The sequence below is a fragment of the Malus domestica genome, chromosome 04, assembly GCF_042453785.1.
Source record: "Malus domestica chromosome 04, GDT2T_hap1".
Lineage (NCBI taxonomy): Eukaryota > Viridiplantae > Streptophyta > Magnoliopsida > Rosales > Rosaceae > Malus > Malus domestica.
The window spans coordinates 19,719,030-19,739,260 of NC_091664.1; the positions used below are offsets into that span (position 1 = coordinate 19,719,030).

General features: G+C 38.1%; 2 protein-coding genes and 1 long non-coding RNA gene across 3 annotated transcripts; 1 reads left to right on the forward strand and 2 right to left on the reverse strand.

Annotated features, from left to right (window-relative positions):
* Positions 1-6,885: 6,885 nt before the first annotated feature.
* Positions 6,886-8,703, reverse strand: LOC103408403 (protein CANDIDATE G-PROTEIN COUPLED RECEPTOR 7-like). Its single transcript, XM_008347259.4, has one exon. It carries the CDS (start codon positions 8,505-8,507, stop codon positions 7,191-7,193), a length of 1,317 nt encoding a protein of 438 aa, XP_008345481.3. The 5' UTR covers positions 8,508-8,703; the 3' UTR covers positions 6,886-7,190.
* A 2,716-nt stretch (positions 8,704-11,419) lies between these two features.
* On the reverse strand, positions 11,420-11,788 carry LOC139195044 (uncharacterized). Its single transcript, XM_070820224.1, has one exon. The coding sequence runs from the start codon at positions 11,786-11,788 to the stop codon at positions 11,420-11,422; it is 369 nt and encodes a 122-aa protein (XP_070676325.1).
* Positions 11,789-16,711: 4,923 nt separating this feature from the next.
* On the forward strand, positions 16,712-18,913 carry LOC114824566 (uncharacterized). The gene is made up of 5 exons (XR_003772854.2): positions 16,712-16,886; positions 16,972-17,145; positions 17,281-17,401; positions 17,826-17,892; positions 18,704-18,913. It is a non-coding gene; the product is annotated as an uncharacterized lncRNA (long non-coding RNA).
* The last annotated feature ends 1,318 nt before the right edge of the window (positions 18,914-20,231 follow it).

A 20,231-nucleotide genomic window follows, 5' to 3' on the forward strand; every position in this document is an offset into this window, starting at 1 on the left:
TTTTGTCAAAAACGAATTTGAATCACATTATTATGGCAAGTCTATTGTAAGGCTTAGCCTACTACTCACCCCCATAGTATAAAAATCATCGTTTCTTAAAAAAATAAAAAAATAAGGTCAATGATGAATGTCACATGAGTTTTAAGTGAGTATCTCCAGTGGAGTCTTTAAATAGGGACAACCACCGTATAAAATAGGAATAAAACAAATACAGGGACAAAATGAATCTCCAATGGATAGGAAAATGAGTCCCTTAAGTATAGGGACTCACCAGATACATAGTATGTGTCTTCACATATAAAGACTGTATACCGACAACCTTGAGTGGAAAACGGAACCCACAATCTTGATTGAAGCTTTTAATGCTTTTAATTAATTAAAAAAGGTTAACATAAACAAAAAAATTTGCATCTTGAGTCGAAAACAAGACCCACAATCTTAATTGAAGATTTTAATACTTTTAGTTAATTAAAAAAAGATTAACATAAATAAATAAAAAATGTGCACCTAATCAAATTATCACATGAAATCCTAAAAACTTTAAATTTAGGGATTCTACTATAAGAACTCTACTATTGGAGGCAATATTCTTTTGAGGTCACAAAGATTTCTTTTAAGTTCTTAAATGAGTACTCTATTCTTCTATCTCTCTCTTCACTTTGAAGGAATGAATGTGAAATCGTAGGGGACCATAGTAGCCATGACTCATGAGTTCATTGCAAAGAGGGGTTAATGGTTAACTTGCTGGTTTTTTTCAACATAGCAATAAATGCATGTTCAGATATTCTACGTGGAATCCATTACCAGAACGTGATGAAATGCACAATAATTTTAGACTAAAATTTTAAATTATGTGATATGTTGATAATAAGAAATAAACACGTTAATCAATATTTAAGTAATAATTCAATCATCAATAACCATGTCATATAATTTATAAAATTTGGTCTAAATAGTTAGTCTGCTAAAATTTAATCTAAATAGTTGATCTCCCTAAAACTACCTATAATTTTACATTGTCAAGATGAGTCCAAAACAAATCGCTCACATTATTCAAGTCACGAGTCCTAGTACTGGTTTGATACTAAGGTGCTTTTATAAAAAGTGGGTGTAAAAAAAAACTTAGCTCAAAGAGGTGTTTGGTAAACACTTAAAAACATCTTATTTTCATAGTTTTAGGTGAAAAAAAATTGAAAACATGAAACGGCAAAAATGAGCTTATTCTCACAGCACAGCAGAAGCAGTTTTTTTTCAAAATACAGCAATACCAAACCAATCCACTCAAACTATTTCTACTCAGATAATCTACACAGCAACAAATGCTTTTCACTTCTTGCTTTCTCAACACTCTATTTTTATGTTTAGCGTCGTTGTAAAATAGACAGTATATGTGTAGTAGCATATAAAGTAAATAAGACACAATATTGAAGAAATTCAACAAGTGTGCTTACGTTTTTGGGACAACAACAGTAGTTTCTTTTTTATCTAAAATAATAGAATTACAAAAATAACTCTCACTTAATTTATATAATCTCACTGTCATTTAGTACTACGGTCTAGAGGTATTCGTCTTCACTTGTAAGTAAGAGGTATTAAGTTCGATTATCGCCAAAGGAAAATTTGAACCACATTATTATTAGCTCATTGTGAGGCTTAACCTACTCCTCTACCCTCTTAATATAGATAAAAAACTATATAATCAACTATAACTCACCGTTTTTCTCTCTTCTCTCTGGCCCTCTCACACATAGATGCATGAGAATTGGTGTGACGCACCATTACATATTGATCCCTTTATATAGGAAATATTACAAGCTAAAAATCTTCATAACAATAATGCTACCTTCACCTATCATATAAGATCAACCCCTATATTAATTATATTGTTGAAATAAGACGTACTATTTGATCAACCACAAAATTATTCCACCTAAAAGCATTCACGTTGGTTTGAATTCTACGTGGCCATTCGTTCTTCTTTTCACAAGAAGCACTGTATATCGAGTTCGCGTCGTTTAATATTGTACAATATCTCTTTCGACCCACCAAACTCTTAGACATATCCACCAACAAGTTATTTTCTTGTTTTGTTAAACCGCCTGCATACGAACGTACTTCAACATACTCAGCATAAGGATGGTCGTCATAAACAATTCCGACTTTTGTTATTCAACAAAATTACGATATTTGAAACGAAACAACTTTTAAGTGGAGGGGTCCCCATTTAAAAAAAAAATGGAATTAGTTGTGAGGCTTAAACCTTATCGAACTTCAGCTCTGAACCGTTTATCTTTCAAGTTGCACCTCATAGATCATACTTGCAAAATATTAGCCAAATTGAAAATATTTGATATATCTAATTGAGTTTAATAAAATTGACAAACACTTTGTTTTATTAGAAACAATGAAATTTCATCATGATAATTAAATAGGCAAATAGTTTCGAATTGAATTAAATTTTTGCAAAGACGATCTATGAATCGAGACTTACAAAATAAACGGTTCAAATCGTTGAAATTTAACGTGAAATGGATCCCGCAATTAATCTTCATTTTTGAGAAAGAAAAAAAATCTCTCCTCTTTAAAAGCCTACCTTAAGTATATGTTCGGTACTGCCTTTCAACCGTTGCTCCAAGTCCTTTTCGTTCAGCCCCGTATTGCTTAAAATTAAATAAAAATATTTAAAAATAAAAAAATAAAAAGGTAAAGTTTCATACCTTGTTTGACGACTTCCAGACAATACAAAAACCGTCCGGAATGGATTAGGATTCTCTCATCTCCTCTTTTCATCCCCTTCTGAGAGAAGGGGAGGGAAAAAAAGAGGGGAGAGAATCATACTCCATCCGAAATAACCATACTTCGGAGCACCAAAAAGTTTTATCCAAATTGTTTTTTTTTTTTTTTTGTGGTCCCCTTGGTTACTTTCAATGTTACCCTGGTGGTAACCACGAGCTAGTGGCCCAATGGTAAAAAATGGATTATGAGACTTCCTTAAAACTAAAAACTGGAGGTTTCAGGTTCGAAACCCGCTACCGGTGTGGAAGCCAGACTTATGGCCAGGAAGAGGCTGAAATGCCTCTGCCAGTTTTCCCGGCCCCCGGAAGGGGTCGATAATCGTGGCTTGTCACCAAGTTGTCTCCCTTTAAAAAATAAAATAAAATAAAATGTTACCCTAGTGGTGAACAAGCTCGCAATGAGCTTCGTTAGGAATTAAAGTTCAAATCTAAACTTCCGTTAGTCCCCCTAAAACAAAAATGTCTCACATGGATTTGTCTTTTTAAAACCAAATCAAGAAACCAAAAACATTTAGAGAAGTTTTATTTAAACCCATTTAACCTCTCTCTACATCCAACTTAAACTTTAAATATGAAATGTTTTTATTATCCTATTGCATAATTACCATCATGTACAAGATGAGATTAATTATAAAAGTAAAATTTATCAATAACCCCCCTCCCACCCCCAAAATAATCAAAGACTAATCCTCACTAATCTTTCTTCGACGTTCTATTGTGGAAAAAATCTTAAGATGCATTCATAAAAATAAAAACCGATTTTTTTTTAATGTAAGAATGTGATTTTGAAATTATGGATCCTCCAACTTTTTTATCAGCATCATGACTACGGCCACCACTAACCTCACCACGACCATATCTCCAACACTACTCACCTGTAGGAAACCTACTTCTACTTCTGCTACTACTGCTGCCAAAACAACAAGCAACAGCTTATCAAGGTCAACCATAAGAAAAGGTGGAGCAGGAGGAGAAGAGAGTTGGCATATGCTTTCACTAGTACTGCTACCTCTTATATATGAGATCAAAACCCTACATATTGTAAGAGTAGGGTTTCTCTGACAAAAGGGTGGCTCAAGGGGAATCAAACATGTCGATTCGATAATTTGGTATTATTCCCAGTACTACAAGCCAGCCTGCAAAATATGCATGCTGTTAAACTAGTCAGGGTTTAGTTAATTTAGTTTGACTCTCATAGTCTCATGGCACTGTGTTTAATTAGATTAATAGATTTAATTAACATGGATCTTCATGAGACTGAGGGGTGGTTTGGGAGTGAGGTGCTTAAAAAAAGCACCCATGAAAAAAAGCTATGAGGGTTTTAGGTGTTTGGTAAACTGAAAAAAAATGACTCATTTTGGAAGCTACTGTGAGAATAAGCTGAAATCAAAGGAAAAAGCTGAAGCTGCTATTTGCAGCTTTGGAAAACTGGCTTTTTTTCAAAGCACACGGAGCTACAGTGCTCCTTTAATGAAAAGACCCACTATCAGACTGCTTTTTTTCCAAAATCACTTTTACAAAAAAGTTTACCAAACACTCTGCTGATTTATTTCACAGCCGCTTATTCTCACAGCACAGCCGCTTATTCTCACAGCAGCTTTTTTTCAAAACACAGCAATACCAAACCAGCCCTGATTCAGGTAGCTTCTAATGTAAAAATAATGGGTGTAAAAATAAATTTGCACATTGAATTGGGTTTGCGATGGTAGTTTAGGTAGTAAATTTAAGTTTAAAGAGATATTGATAGTTTAATTAAAAATGATATAGGTGTAGAAAGTAAGTTGGGTGTATAGATAGGTTATAGGGGTTCAAATAAACTTTCCCAAACATTTATTGTTAGATATTAGGGTTCATAACTAATAGGCACACATAGACAGGAAATGTTTTAAGCTTTGAACAAGAAATTGAGAACTAATAGCTCCAGGTCCAACACCAAAACTAACAGCCACACAAGGGTTCAAAACTAATAGCTCCCGGTCCAATTTCAGTTAAACCCTAGTATCTGGATTTAGTTTGAAAAGAAGAATTTTAGCTTCTCCACGTGAGATTGGCGTGAGTTTATTTGACGGAAGACTAACAGAAGTTTAAATTTGGACCTCAATTGCCAACGCAGCTTCACCACAAGAACTTGGCAAACAATTTTTTCATCATAAAGGTGACATTAAAAGTGTCATGTCACAAGGACTACAAAAAAACTCGTAAACTTGTACTTTGTTGAAGTGCGTAAAGAAAAGTATGAATTATTATATTGCTCTTTGTTGGAGGAAAGAAAAACGATAGAATTTTTAATTTTTTAATTTCCTAAAAGAATATCAGTTTGTGTATGCGTGTAGAGGAGCTGGTTTTTAAATACAAAAACTCTTCTAAAAATTCAAAATCTAACTTTGAAGATTCAACAAAACAAGTATCCATGAACAAAGAAAACAAGTCGATACAACGTGTTCCTGCAAACCCTCGGTAATGTTGTTAAAGGATTGTCAACAAGAGCGCTCTAGCGCGTTATAGATTCTTATCATAGCCATCAATATAATTTTTAGTGGAACCTGTAGTTATGAGCATATACACTTATTACACATGTTAGTTAAGCTGTAGTAATCTTGCTTTCTTGGTGATGAACCAAATAAATAAATATTGACAAGAGAAAGAAACAAACTGAGAAAATCAATCGAAATCTGGGAGAAGAGTAAGGGGTGGTTTGGGAGTGAGGTGCTTAAAAAAAAAGCACATATGAAAAAAAGCTGTGAGGGTTTTAGGTGTTTGGTAAACTGAAAAAAAAAAAACTTATTTTGGAAGCTGCTGTGAGAATAAGCTGAAATCAAAGGAAAAAGCTGAAGCTGCTATTTGTAGCTTTGGAAAACTAGCTTTTTTTTCAAAGCACATGGAGCTACAGTGCTCTTTTAATGAAAATACCCAATATCAGACTGCTTTTTTTTTCAAAAGCACTTTTCCAAAAAAGTTTACCAAACACTCTGCTGATTTTTTCACAGCCGCTTATTCTCACAGTTTTTTTTCAAAGCACAACAATACCAAACCAGCCCTAATTCAATCAAGAAATATTTGCTTCCTCTCCTTTCCCGCCTTCTCGTCCACACTCGTCCACGCGTCCTCTCTCCTTAAACTATCAATCACTCCGGCCTCTCATTTTCTTCACCAACTCTCCATATATACCCGTCTTCATTTTCTGAACCGGCATTGATGCTTTCTTAGGACATCTCTCCTAACACAACTAACTCTGGTTAGACCCTGGTCCCTTCAACGGAAAGTTTCAACTTTCAACTACATCAGCAACTTAACACCAGCAAACACCCTTGTTTGATTAGGTGCTTATGATGCAATAACAAAGCATGCGCACATGCATCTTAACCTTGATTCTAAACTATATACAGGAACACTAGGCAGTTCCGGTGAACAGAAGCCATTTACCGTAATCAGAAGGGCCTAATGGGAGTAGACACAGAACCAAAGAGCACAAGAACATATTCCAGAGAAAAGGGACACAACACAGGCTGGTCAAGGACTATGAATAATGACCCATGGATCTCCAAAGAAGTTTTAAGCTCCACAACGATCAACCATCACCAGTTTTAATTTGTATTCTTCTTTAAGTTTGTTGCTGCTAAATTAGTTTTCAGATTGATTTAGTTTTATACGGGATCAACATAATTGCTAATGTCCCAATTTGCTAGAACAGACAGTAAGATTGACCATTTCTAGTAGTTTCGGACTATGCTAAGTATTCACAGTTTTAATTTAAGTACTCTAATTATAAAGTTTCCTAGTTTGTATCAAGGTCACATAGAAAATCCAACAGTTTCAAGCTTCTATACACATGGAACCTTTGAACCGGATCACTATCGTGCAGAAACCGTAACCAAAATCATATTATGAATGAAATTATTAGGATATGCAATGAAAAAACTTAGCTCAGCACCATCTTGCGGAGACCATTATAAAGATTATGTTTGAAACATCCATTAACAACCCTATTAAGAATGAAGTGAGTCACTACAGGTAAAGTGGTACAGATCGAATTGAATAACATAAGAAATCAAATCGAAACAGACACTACCAGCAGAATCAATACAATACATTGTAATCCGAAATCAAAATCAGCATTATATAACGAAATCATTATAGCATTTTTAAACTGAAAATCCTATCAAACAAATTCTACAAGGCACGGTATCTTAAAGCATCAAACTTCTTATAACAGGTAAAAGAGCAATAATACAGTTGAAAGGAAAACAGAAGAGGCAACAGAAGTAGCAGCAGACCTGAACCATCATCAATTCTATCAATAAATCCGATAAGCGGGATGCAAAACATTGAGTGGGTAGCATCAGCAGTAGCACAGTCAAATACAGATGGGTAGCAAAAATTGAACAATACCCAATTTTAAAGCTCGAACTCCTCGTCCCTAAGAGCCACCTCTGCCGCCTCTTCTTCCTCCTCATCGAGAATAAAGTACTCATTCCTCTCCACCGGCCTGAACATATAGAACATCACAATGTAAAACGCAAGGCTCACAGTCTCCTCAGCCGCATTGCTCACCCACTGGTACTTATACGCGGCAATGGTCTTGAGCGCAAAAACAACGATTCGCGTGAAGTACAAGTACCCAATAACGACAACGTAAAATTGCCTGAAAAGGGTCAGCTTTGCCAAGTTCCTGGCGGCTTTTCCGTCGGTTTTCGAGGTTTCTCTCAGAGACCTGATGGACCAAACAATGGGGAAGATGATAGCGCAGCAGCAAATGATATCAACCAACAAGAAAATCTGGTTCCAGGTGACCCAGTCCTTGATAAATGGTCCCGTCTCGCCGATCACAATCGACGCTACGTTGGCCAAGACCTGCAGAGGGATCACAATCATCAACACCTTCTTCTCCTTCTCCTGCAAAAAAGGCTTCAAGAACGACCACCCGGTCCCGATCAAAACGATCACGGTAAACAACAAAATGACACGGAGGAACTGGAAGATGTAGAACAACACATCCCAGCCGTGCGCGGTGCCGGTGACCTTCACATAGTGCTTGTCCTCCGCCGCGCAAATCAGATTCAACGCCTTCATCAAAAGCAATCCGCCCATCAGAAGATGGATGCGGTGCACGGATCTCTTGTTGGTGTAGCAGAGGTAGACCCAGAAGCCCACAAACACCAAATACGCGAGAAAAAAGACCGAAAACAGCGACGGCAGGTTCGTCAACCCGGCCGAAAGGTAGTCGTGGGAACCATCCAGGTCAAGATTGTAGACCTCCGTCCGCACGATCATGGATACGGTGGTCTCCGGCACGCAATTGGCGAAGAAGAGGCTGTATTCGTTGGGGGCGGAGACCGGGTAGGAGTGGTTGAAGGAAGCTTGCGGCGGCGGTGAGAGCTCCTTGAAATTGAAGAGGTGGGTGATGTAGCGGGAGTCCAAGACGCAGAGCTGGGGGTTCTGCTGGATCTCGACGAGGACCTGGAGGAGGGACTCCTCGGAGAGGAGGAAGAAGCCGAAGCGGGAGGGATCGATATCGGGGTGCTTGGAGGTGACGGACACGTGCGAGACCCGGATGCTCACGTGACCCGTGTGGGTGAACCCGAACTTCTCGAAGAGAATCATGGGGCGGTTGTCGGAGGAGATCGTGAGGGTCCTAATCTCCGCGGCGGACGGGGAAACCAGGGCCGCCACCAGGACGGCGATGACGAGAGGGACGAGGGGTAGATTCGTCATTTTGCTCTCGGCGAAGGTCAGGGTTTGGCCTCTGGGGGGAATTGGGGGAGATCGGGGCAAAGCTTGGATTTTGGGGACGAAGGATTTGAAGATGGAATGGAGTGGATTTTAAGATTTCTATCGGTTTGACCGTAATGCCCCTTTTTTATGGGCCGAAATGAAGTCCAGTTGGCCGGCAGGCCCATTTCTTGTTCTTGTGTGTCGGAGGAATTTGGGAAACTATCGTTTTGTTTCTTGTATTTATAGGAGGTGAATTGTCTACCCTCTCATTTCTATACTCTTAGAGCAATTCCAGTGTAAGAGCCCTCCCCCTAGGCTATTCACTATTTAATCCACCTAGTGAACAGTAATTACCCTTAATGAACAGTGCATTCCCCTGGCAATTGTTTTTTGCATCTCCACCTTTGCATTGAATAGCCCTGGCAATTGGCAATAAAATATTAGTATTTTTTTATTTATAAAATAATACATAACCCTAATAATTTTATTTGTAATTTCGGATAAGATTTTTAATCGTTCTCGTTGCGCCACGTGTCATTATCCGAAAAGCCAATAGCAATAAAAATTTTGTATTTTTGTATTTATAAAATAAATCAAAAGAATTTTATTTGTTATTTCGGATAAGATATTTAATTGTTCTCGTTGCGCCACGTATCATTATCCGCAAAGACAATTATTGGTGATGGATTTTCGATAAGATTTTTAATCGTTGTGTCAAGGCACGTGTCATTATCTGAAAAGAAGATTATTGGTGATGGATTTCTAATAAGATTTTTAACCAATCACGTCGTGCCACATGTCACAATCCGATTACAATCTTTGAGGATAGATTTCCACCAGATTTTTAACGAATGACAGCATGCCACGTGGCATTATCTACAACCTAATCCTTTCTAAATCCTCGATATAATTCACCATCCATCCTCATAAATCTCACACCAATTTTCTCAAGATCTCTATCATTATTCATAGTTTTTGCTTCTTTCTTCGCCAAAATCCCTATCATTATTCATAGTTTTTTCTTCATTCTTCACCAAAATCCCTATCATTATTCATAGTTTTTGCTTCCTTCTTACAATGTCTTCTTATTCTTCTTCAAAGATGATGTGGGAAATCGAGCAAGAAAAGGAAGAATTGTTTAACCAATCAGAAGGAATGTTCAATGTTGGGGATTAGGCCCAAAATGAGATGGAAGAGGATGACAAGCATAGACGGAGAGATGACGAATCAAGAATGGTAGGAGCCTCACAATCCCGTCGAGTCATCCAAGATGTGGCTCATAGCTGCAGGCCCAACCGTGCTGTAAACATTGATAGAAACAGGCAACGACGAAGTCAAGAACTCTTGGACGATTATTTTGTCCATAACAGTGCATTCCCTGATACATACTTCCGACGTCGTTTTAGAATAGAACGACATTTGTTCAACAAAATCATGGGCGCTGTTTGCAACCATGATTCTTACTTTGTGCAAAAGCCGGATGTTTTTGGTGCTATGGGTCTCCTGCCTCAGCAAAAAATTACTGCTGCCTTGCGGATGCTTGCATATGGAGCAGCTGCAGACTAAGTGGACGAGATAACGAGGATGGGAAAATCAACCATTCTTGAGTCCCTGATGAGGTTTTGTTCGGCAATCGAATATATCTACACCGCAGAGTACCTCCGGAGACCTACTCATATGGACTTGCAAAGGCTTCTGAAGAAAGGCGAGATGCGAGGTTTTCCAGGGATGATTAGAAACATTGATTGTATGCACTGGACTTGGAAAAACTGTCCAAGTGCATGGCAAAGCGCTTATGGGGACAGAAAAGGATCAAAAAGTATCATTTTGGAAGCGGTGGAACCTTTTGATACATGGTTTTGGCACGCCTTTTTCAGGGTTCCGGGAGTTCAAAATGACCTAAACGTCCTTGCCCAATCCCCAGTGTTCAACGATGTCCTGCAAGGAAATGCACCAAAAGTCACGTATGAGGTCAACGGACGTATGTACGACAGGCCATACTACCTAGCTGATGGCATTTACCCAAGGTGGTCAACATTTGTCAAAACAGTGCCACGTCCGCGAAGTGCAAAGGAAAAACACTTTGCAAGATGTCAAGATGGCTGCAGGAATGATGTGGAGCGTTGTTTCAGTATCCTCCAAGCTCGTTGGGCGATCATCAGGGGTGCTGCCAGATTGTTTGATGTAGAGTCGCTTCGATCCATCATGATGATGTGCATCATTCTTCATAACATGATTGTGGAAGATGAGTACGATTATGAAGCCGTTAATGAATATGAGCCAGACACGATGAACAATTCAAGAACACGTATATATTGTGCTCATGACGCCACCGATAAGCCCGTGCAACATGAGCCATTAGAAAGGGATGGACGTTACAATGAAAGGATCATTCAACGATATACTGCACTTCAAAGGTCATACATGCACAATGCCCACCAACTTGACTTGATAGAGCACCAGTGGGAATTGAGGGGTGCTGAAGATACTTAAGTTCATTAGTGTTTGTTTTTATTTGGTGTGTTTATTTTTTTTTATGTGGTGTCTTTTTTTAGTTCATTTAGTGAGTTGAAATGTAATTTTATTTGGTGTTTGTTTTTATTTGGTGTGTTTATTTTATTTTATGTGGTGTGTTTTTTTAGTTCATTTAGTGAGTTCAAATGTAATTTTATTTTATTTGGTGTGTTTTTTTTGGTGTGTTGATGTTATTTTATTTGGTGTGTTTAAATGTGTTTTGAATAAAGTACTAAATTCAATAAATTGGAAACAACATAAAGTACTAAATTCAATAAATTACCAAATGAAATAAATATACTTTTAGTTTAAATAAAGTACTAAATTCAATAAATTGGAAACAACATAAAGTACTCTATTCAATGAATAAGAAATTACAACCCGAATTGATTGGAAAATTATGGGTTCGTGAATGGATGATAACCATCACCTAACCAATTTGTGGTGCTAGGATGATCTTCTCTTGTCGTGCTAGGATGATCTTCTCTTGTGGTGCTAGGACCATCTCCTCTTGCTCTCGCTTCTCTTGCACGCCTCCTTTGCACCACGTCCGCTTTCTCCGACTTCCAAAAACATTTAGAGTCTAGAGACTTCCCTTTTAAAGGCTCCTTCATAATGTCACGATCTCGTTCAGCCATTCTTTCTTCTCTTCTATGTTCCCTTTCTTGCCGAAGTAGTTCTCTTTCCCTCTCATCAGCTTCAAATTTTTTCTCAAAAGTTGCAGCTTTTGCATCCTCTCTAGCCTTATCAGCCTCAAATTTAGCCATTTCTCGGGCCAAATTCAATTCACCTTGGCGGGCAAGATCTTCCATATACTTTGCATAATCATTCTTGGAAGCATTACCTTTTCTCTTTGAAGCCTTCTTACCTTGAGGCCTAATTGGAAAACAGGTCGACCCCGACGCTTGTTCAACCGGGGGGGGGGGCGTTTCAGGCACTTCTTCATAATCATCTTCATCATGATCATGCGAGGCATGCTCAGGTGTAGAGTGTAGAGAGGTGTTGTTCATGAAAATTTCTGGACCGACATGCACAACTCTAAATTTAGGACAATCTTTGACAATATTCCAACATTCAAACCGGGTGAATGTTTTGTTTTTGCTTTTGGTTTTGGCACCATACCAAGCTTGTGCTTGAAGTTGCTATACAATGCGGGAGAATAAATAATTATAATGAGAATAGGTAACAAATAAATAATACAAACAAATAATTATAATGAAAGTATGTAACAAATAAATAATACAAACAAATAATTATAATAAAAGTAGGTAACAAATAAAACAAACAAATAAATATAATGAAAGTAGCTAACAAATAATTATAATGAAAGTAGGTAACAAATAAATAATACAACCAAATAATTATAATGAAAGTAGGTAACAAATAAATAATACAAACAAATAATTATAATGAAAGTAGCTAACAAATAATTATAATGAAAGTAGGTAACAAATAAATAATACAAACAAATAAATATAATGAAAGTAGCTAACAAATAATACAAACAAATAAATAATATATTGTTACCTGATCCGCTAAATTTTCCCCACTTCGAAGATTACCACTAGCTTGTGCCAAGGCGTCTCTCCACGTACTAAACGATTGACTAAGTAATTTCCAACGACTGGACATCAATTCTTTAGTTCTTTGCCCACCCATTTTCTCAAGATAATTGGTATGAATAAGACTCCATATTTCTCGCAACTACATCTCATTACCCGTAATCGAATCATGAGTAACTTGAACCCAACTAGTACACAACGCAACATCTTCAAGAAGCGTCCAATTTGTACCTGGTTGAGTAGTCATTTTGTTGGAAAAAAATTGGATTGAAACTTTGAGAGAAAGATAGGAATGTGGTTGAAAGTAGTTGAGAAAATATGAAATTGTGGTGTAGGGTAGAAGATAATGAGAAGGTATTTATAGAAAAGTAAAATCAAAATTTTTTATAATTTTTCATAATTTTGTTTTCGGATTTTTAAGAATTTGTTTACATATTTTTTTAATTTTTATTCACCTAATTAATCTATGTCGTTGGATTTAAAAATTTTTTAATTCCAACACTCCAGATTGTGCCACGTGTCACAACGGTAACATTTTAGATTTTTAAACTGTTTTTTCTTTTTTTTTTCAATTTACAAAGCCTAATAACGTGGACCGTTGATCTTAGATCAAACTGATGAAATTAAATGAGATTTTTAAATGTTTTTTACAGTTGGAAATCCAACGATCCATAAAATAGGACCGTTTCAATCGAACGGACATGGGGAAGCCACGTGGCTTCCCCAACGGTAACTTTTCAAAACTGAATTTGCGAGCCCCAACCTTGTTTTTTTGTCGAACGACTCGCGCCCACGCGTGCGTGAAACACACGTGCCTGACGCAGCCCTTGGGCTCTTGGGCTGGCAATCCTCGACGGGCCTGCTCCTCGGGCCTCGCCTGTCGCTCGGGCTTCCCTACGCTGGAGGTCATCCCCCCAACAATTTGCTACTGTTTGATCCACTGGCCCCCAAGCAACCTCCCCTGCTGGAGGTGCTCTTATCATCCCCCATTCTTGTATGGTCACGGTTAAGCCACGTCAATATTTTATATTCTTATTACTTTTTGTTTGATTATTTTTATAAAAAAATAATATAAAATTTTGACGTAGTTTAACCGTGACCACACAAAACATGAGGGGATGGGGAGAGTATATAAATGGGAGGGCAGACAATCCACCTCCGTATTTATAGACATGTGTCAAATTAGATCAATTTTTCCGTATACTAAAAAAACAGCGTCATATCAGTTCTACGGTCTAATGATTTTTTTTTTTACTTAAAAGTGAGAAGTCTTAAATTCAAATCTCGTAGATGGCGAATTCGATGCCAAATTAGGTTGCCCATTATGTGGCTTAGCCGAACTCTTCTCCTCTTAGTGTAAAAAAAGTATATCAATGTACTCAAAAAAAAAAAAAAAAACAACGCCTCGTCATATTATAATTCAACTCAATTTATAATAAGTGTACATTTTTTTTTAATGGTGGCTAGAGAGAAGCTAAAATGCATTTATGAGTCTTTCTGACTTCTAGAATGATGAACTACAGTGACGAAATCACTAGATGATCCTCCTTTTTTCTTTTCTTTTTCTTTTTTTAATACAAGCACAATATAACAACTATGTTGCTCATACATATTATAGCACATAAAAATATACATTGCGTGGCAAGTGTTTTAAATAAACACAACCTATTTGAGTCAAATTAGGTCATAACCTTTCAATTTTCAACCAATTTGAGTTCCAAAATTTTTAAAATAGGTCAAAATTAAGCATTCAATCCCAATGCCCATCAAAATTGTCATGCGTTAGGCACATGAATGAATTTTTCAGGCTATCCATTTTATGTGCGGCCTCTATGTGATCTTTATTATTAATTGAGGCATGCCCATAAATTTATTCGCATGTCTACAAACTTATTTATTTATTTAAGGGGATTAAGTTTATGGGCACATATCAATTATTGATAGAGGCTATACACAAAATGAATGCATGAAATGTGTACTCACCAAGGCATCCACCAAGGTGATGAAGACGAGGGTAACAAGGAGCAATTTCATCATTTTTCTCTCGCCTCTCGATGAGGATCAAGAGAGATGGTTTGGGTTTTAGGGACAAACGAAGCGGGATGGGGATGGTGCGGATTTATTATTGGGAGCATTTTGGTCGGTTATATTTATTTACACTTATAGTGAGAAACCTCAAGTTCAACTACATTGATGACAAGTTCAATACTTTTGTAGACCTATTTAACTGAAGAATTATAGGGAGGGAGAAAGGTGCAATGGTAAGGAGATAGAGAGAGTTTGGTGTAATTAGAGATGTGTGTTGTCTTACTCTATTGTGTCTTTATTTATATTAGTAAGAAGGTAAGTTTCTTACCCTTTAGGTATTACAACTAAATTAGGACACTATCTAAAAGATACTGTAGAATTCTAATAAGATTTACACAACTACATTCCTAACCTAACTAGGACTGCAATAGATATTTAATTATTACAGTTTTACAATTATTTTCCACTCCATTGGGCTGAAATGAGGTCTAATGGTTTAGAGCACTTCCACCCCTTTCCAATCTCTTAAGGGATAGTTGATTTAGGGCTGGTTTGGTATTGCTATGCTTTGAAAAAAAGCTGCTTCTGCTGTGCTGTGAAAATAAGTGGCTGTGAAATAAAGTTGTAGAGTGTTTAGTAAACTTTTTTGTAAAAATGCTTTTGAAAAAAAAAACAGCATTATAATGTTTGGTAAACTTTTATGTAAAACTAATGTGAAAAAAAACTGGTTTTTCAAAGCTGGGTTTTGCAGCTTCTTGTTTTTGGCTTTTCTTTCACCCAAAATTGTGAAAAAAAACTAAAGCTGAATGTTTACCAAACACAAAAAAGTTCCCAGCTTTTTTTCATACCAGTTTTTTTTTTAATCACCTCAATCCCAAACTGCACCTTAATCCCCCCCTCCCAAACCAAAAAAAAACAACTCCAACCCGTTTCAATCAACTGGGCTATGGGGGAGCCCAATTGCTCACCCAGTGAGTAATCGAATGGCCCAACCCCCAAGGGTAGTGATGCAAGGTTGACATTACGGTGACGTCAGCCACTATTAAAAATTATAAAAAAAATTAAATTAAATAAAATACAAATATAAAATATAAATATAAAAAATTATAATTTTTTTCTATAAATATCTAACCGTGTTCTTCCACCTTACACCACATTTTACCATTTTCAAATACTTTTAACAAATCCTTGCACTATTCAGTTCAGGGTGGCAATGCACTTAAATAATTACTATTTAGTAAAAGTAGTTACTGTTTACCTGAGGATTATATTACCTATTGCCAGGGAGCTTTTTAAAGATGGAAATGCTCTTATGGGCTTAGTGGGCCGTCAGACCCATATATGGTCTTGTCTAGTGGGTTTGTGGAGAAATATTGATATGCGCATGTGCAACACGTGGACGCATATTCGGATGTCCCAACTCCAAGTCATATCTCATAACTCAGAGTCATTACGACAGGCTGACCCTGTCTAGTCCAGCGTTCCCAATCCGCAGTTTTTTCTTGTCTCGGAAATGCCCTTATTCCAACATGAAACACCCACATTGCCATCGTTGACTTGCAATTTCATATTTTACTAAATTATTTTGTTTTTTCCAACAAAAAAAAATATTGGCAACATGATTAGCGATTATTACTAGTTGCATTTTCTTAATCAATGATGGATGTGATTATTGTAATTAATCGAATCTGTCCCCATCCCTTCAATACAATTAAGATGGATTTTGACATGGTATTTAGCTATAAACTTGATTAGTGTTGTGTGAATTAACAGATAGAATAGTTTCACTTTTTTTTTTTTTTTTGAGATTGAAAGAATAGTTTCACATCAACAACGTGAATAATTGTCACATTTTTTTTGAGTCAATTGTCACATACTATTGACTATTGACTATTGAGCTAGAAATTTATAAATAATAGGTTTAGATCATTTCTAAAGAAGATGTCAAATTTTAAATATTAATTTAAATTTGAAGACCTATGTGGCACTTTGATCTTTTTTTTTTTATATTTTTTTAATTTTGTTCTCCATCCGATATTCTAAATTTAAACTATTATTTATTTTTTTATAATTGTAATAAGTATTATTAGAACAAATAATAATAATAATAATAATAATAATAATGGTAAAAAACATTTACTAATCACTAAAAACATATTTGAAGTTACTGTCAAATTTGTCACCAACCACATTTGATGTCAATTGTCACAGCCCGTCCCGGAGGTACTTTTGACGGGAATGTGAAATGACAGAATTGCCCTTATTGGACATTAAGGTACGTAGGTACGTAACGTTATTTTGAAAATAGCATTGGTTGGATGGGATTTTATTGGAAATTGATTTGTGGTATGTTTGGTTAGGATGAAGTGGAGGGTGTGGATTATTTTGGACCACACCTGATCTTCCTCTCTCCCTCTCTTCCCCCGTGCTTTCCCTGTCTCTGTCTCTCCCTCACAAACTCACACCCTCACACACCCATATCGTACGGACCACCACCAAAACCCTTCAAAACTTGACGGATCGGGGCAAATAAGGTATGTATCTTCATCGTTTTGACGTCCTGAGTTCATTGGTACTAGTTTTAGGAAGTGAAACCTTCGATTTCACGTAGATCCCAAACCTCCATTTTTGAGGTACTGTTCATGCGAACGTAAAATGTTGTGTTTCAGGAGATTTCAAGCTTGTGGTGAGCTTTAGGAGGTCCTAAGGAAGCTCGGGGACGTTCGTTGGAGAATTTTGGACGCCGGGATCGTAGGTTTCAAGTTTGGCCGAACCCTTGGTTTTTGCAAGGTGAGATTTCGTAGTTTTTAGGCCCTAAAACTAGTCCAACGTGATAGTACACTCTTAGGGCTTCAATTTGGTATAAAATACGAAGAAAATGGGTGAAAAACGAAGGAGAACAGTGAGTTTGAAAATCGGCCGGAGTTCGGCCGGAGTCCGGCCACCGGAGAACCAGTCCGGCGAGACCCTGCGAGGAAGATGACACGTGCGCTGCACGTGCTGCGCGTGGCCAGCGCGTGGACCCGTGCCACGTGTGGCGCGTGGGGGCGCGTGGGGCTTCCAAAAATTTTTCTAAAAATTTCCCGACGCTCGTGACGTCGAGTAGGTCGATGTGGTATATTCATATACCAAAATTGAGCATCGTATGAGAAGTTATTTCGAATTATTGGTGATATGCTTAAAATTAATGTTTTTATAGTTGTTTCGCATATAGGTGAGACGTATCCCGAGGACGACCGCATCCAGGGACGCCACGGGGGTTACGACCCGTCGACTTATCAGTGAGTGGGCAGTTTTGTTTTCGTATTACCTATATACTATTGTTTTTCCCAGAAAAATGCTTTTATGAGAAATTATGTTTTGAAAATGCCATGCATAGAATTATTTGGAAAATGTGAATTTCATACGAGTTATATGATTGATATATGATGCATACATGTTGCATGGTGCTGTGGAGGCACAGGTAAGTCAGGTGAGTTCATTTATTCATTGAATTGTTGTTGAGATGTTTTGAGCTCATAACCTGCACCCTAGGTGTTAGTGCTTATTTTATTCACCACACCGCACGCTCGCCTTGGATCCAAGTAAGTGGATGTCGTACAGACCATGTGAGGGTTCCGACATGCCAGTCGTACAGACCATTAGAGGGGTTCCGACTGGTGGGTGACCTTAGATATGCGCGCTGATGATATGATGAGAGAAGCACTAGAGCGTATTTTTACACCTTTCATCGTATAGACTACCTTACGTAGTTCCGAGTGATGTGCAGAGTAGGGCCGTATAGGTCACTGTGGTGACTCCGGCTTAGTGGGATTTGAGCTATTGAATTAATCGTATAGGACCAACTGCAGGGTCTCCGATTGATTCCTTATTTCACCTGATTTATATTTTGATTTATGGCATGGCATGTTTTCTTGAAAATGTTAAAGATTTGAGATTTAAATGTTGAGATTTTATATGGTTATATATTTCTGGGAAAGTATACAGGTTTATACAGGTTTTTACGGCGAGGGGATATAACTGTTTTAATGAAATGTTTTGCAAAACTAATTTGTTTTACTGACCCACTCATTTTGTTTTGCGCCCCTCCAGGTTCTAGTTTAGCGGTGGTTGGCTCACGAGGTCCTTTCCGGCTTTCTGACAGATTTGGGACATGTAGGACTCACCTGAGGGTGATGTATTCTTATTTTAGTCCTACTTGACTGCAGTTAACCTATGCTCTGAACTTATGTGTTTACTTGTAACTCGTCCGGTTATGTCCGTAGGTGGTTATGTTGAGTTTGGTTTGAATTTCTGTTGATTTATGTTGTTGTTACGCTTCCGTGTCGTGCTTATGGTTACGTCACGCCCACGTGACGGCCAGCACACCTGGATCCTCCGGATCAGGGTGTGTCAGTTTGGTATCAGAGCTTAGGTTGCAGTCCTGTAAATTGTTAATGTCTTAACGATCTTTTGATGTTTTCTGTCAGAATCATGCCGCCTCGTAGAGAGCGTAGGGAGTCCCGCCGTACTTCTGAACCTAATTTCCTGGATATTACTCAGTTAGGGGAAGCGATGGCCCAGGCTTTACAGAATGTGATTCGTCCTCCCCCTCCTCCGAGGACACCTCTGGAGACCATGTACAACTTGAAGTTAGATCGGTTTATGGGTAATGAAAGTCATGAGGGGGCAGAGAAATGGCTAGATCATATTGAGAAAACCTTCCAGGTGATGCAGAGTCAGGGGAATCTCCCTGCTAATAGGTGGGTGGAGACCACCACTTGGTTTCTGGGTCGTGAACCAGCAGCATGGTGGATAAATCAGACTAGGTATATGTCACCTGAGACGGCAGCCGACTGGAAAGTATTCAAAGAGCATTTTATGAAGAGATTCGTTCCTCCTGAGTATATTGACCGTAAGAAGCAGGAATTCACCAGGTTGAAACAGAGAAATATGTCGGCACATGAATATTATAGAAAGTTTACTGATTTGTCTCGTTATGACACTGATACAGCTGGTAATCAGGGAGAGATGCTTCGACGTTTCAAGTTGGGATCTAAGAAGAAGTGGCGTACCTTTGCCAATGCACTTCCCTGCGCTGATTATCATGAGTATTTCGAGATTTTGGTTAGGATGGAGGACTCTGATAATCTTCCTGACAGTGAGGATGACGAGGACAAGAATGAGGGTCAGAAGAAGAATGATAAGGGTAAGGGTATTTCTATTCCTGGACCTCGACAGACACAGAGTTTTAAGAAGAGTGGAGCGAGTTCGAGTTCTTCTAGTGGGGGATATAGTTTTACTGGCCCGAGGAGAGGTGGTGGAAGATTTTCTGGTGGACCCAGATTTCAGGGTCAGAGGGACGCTGGTGGATCTGGCGCTCCATGGTGCCGCCGCTGTAACTCCCGTCACCATGGTGAGTGTAGGAGAGGTTCTGGTGCTTGTTTTACGTGTGGGCAGATGGGACATCGGGCTTCTCAGTGCCCCCAGGGTCAGCAGAGACCACAGCAGACTAATATGCCACCTCCAGCACCAGTTCAGCAGAGTTTTGGACCGGGTGGTTATGGCCAGTCGAGTCGTGGTGGTGCCTACCACTATCAGGGGGATGCTGCTCCGTATGCTTCCGGACCTTATCAGTATT

Coding starts and splice junctions, on each gene's coding strand:
- LOC139195044 (XM_070820224.1), bottom strand. CDS start 11,788: ATGGCTAAATTTGAGGCTGATAAGGCTAGAGAGGATGCAAAAGCTGCA.
- LOC103408403 (XM_008347259.4), bottom strand. CDS start 8,507: ATGACGAATCTACCCCTCGTCCCTCTCGTCATCGCCGTCCTGGTGGCG.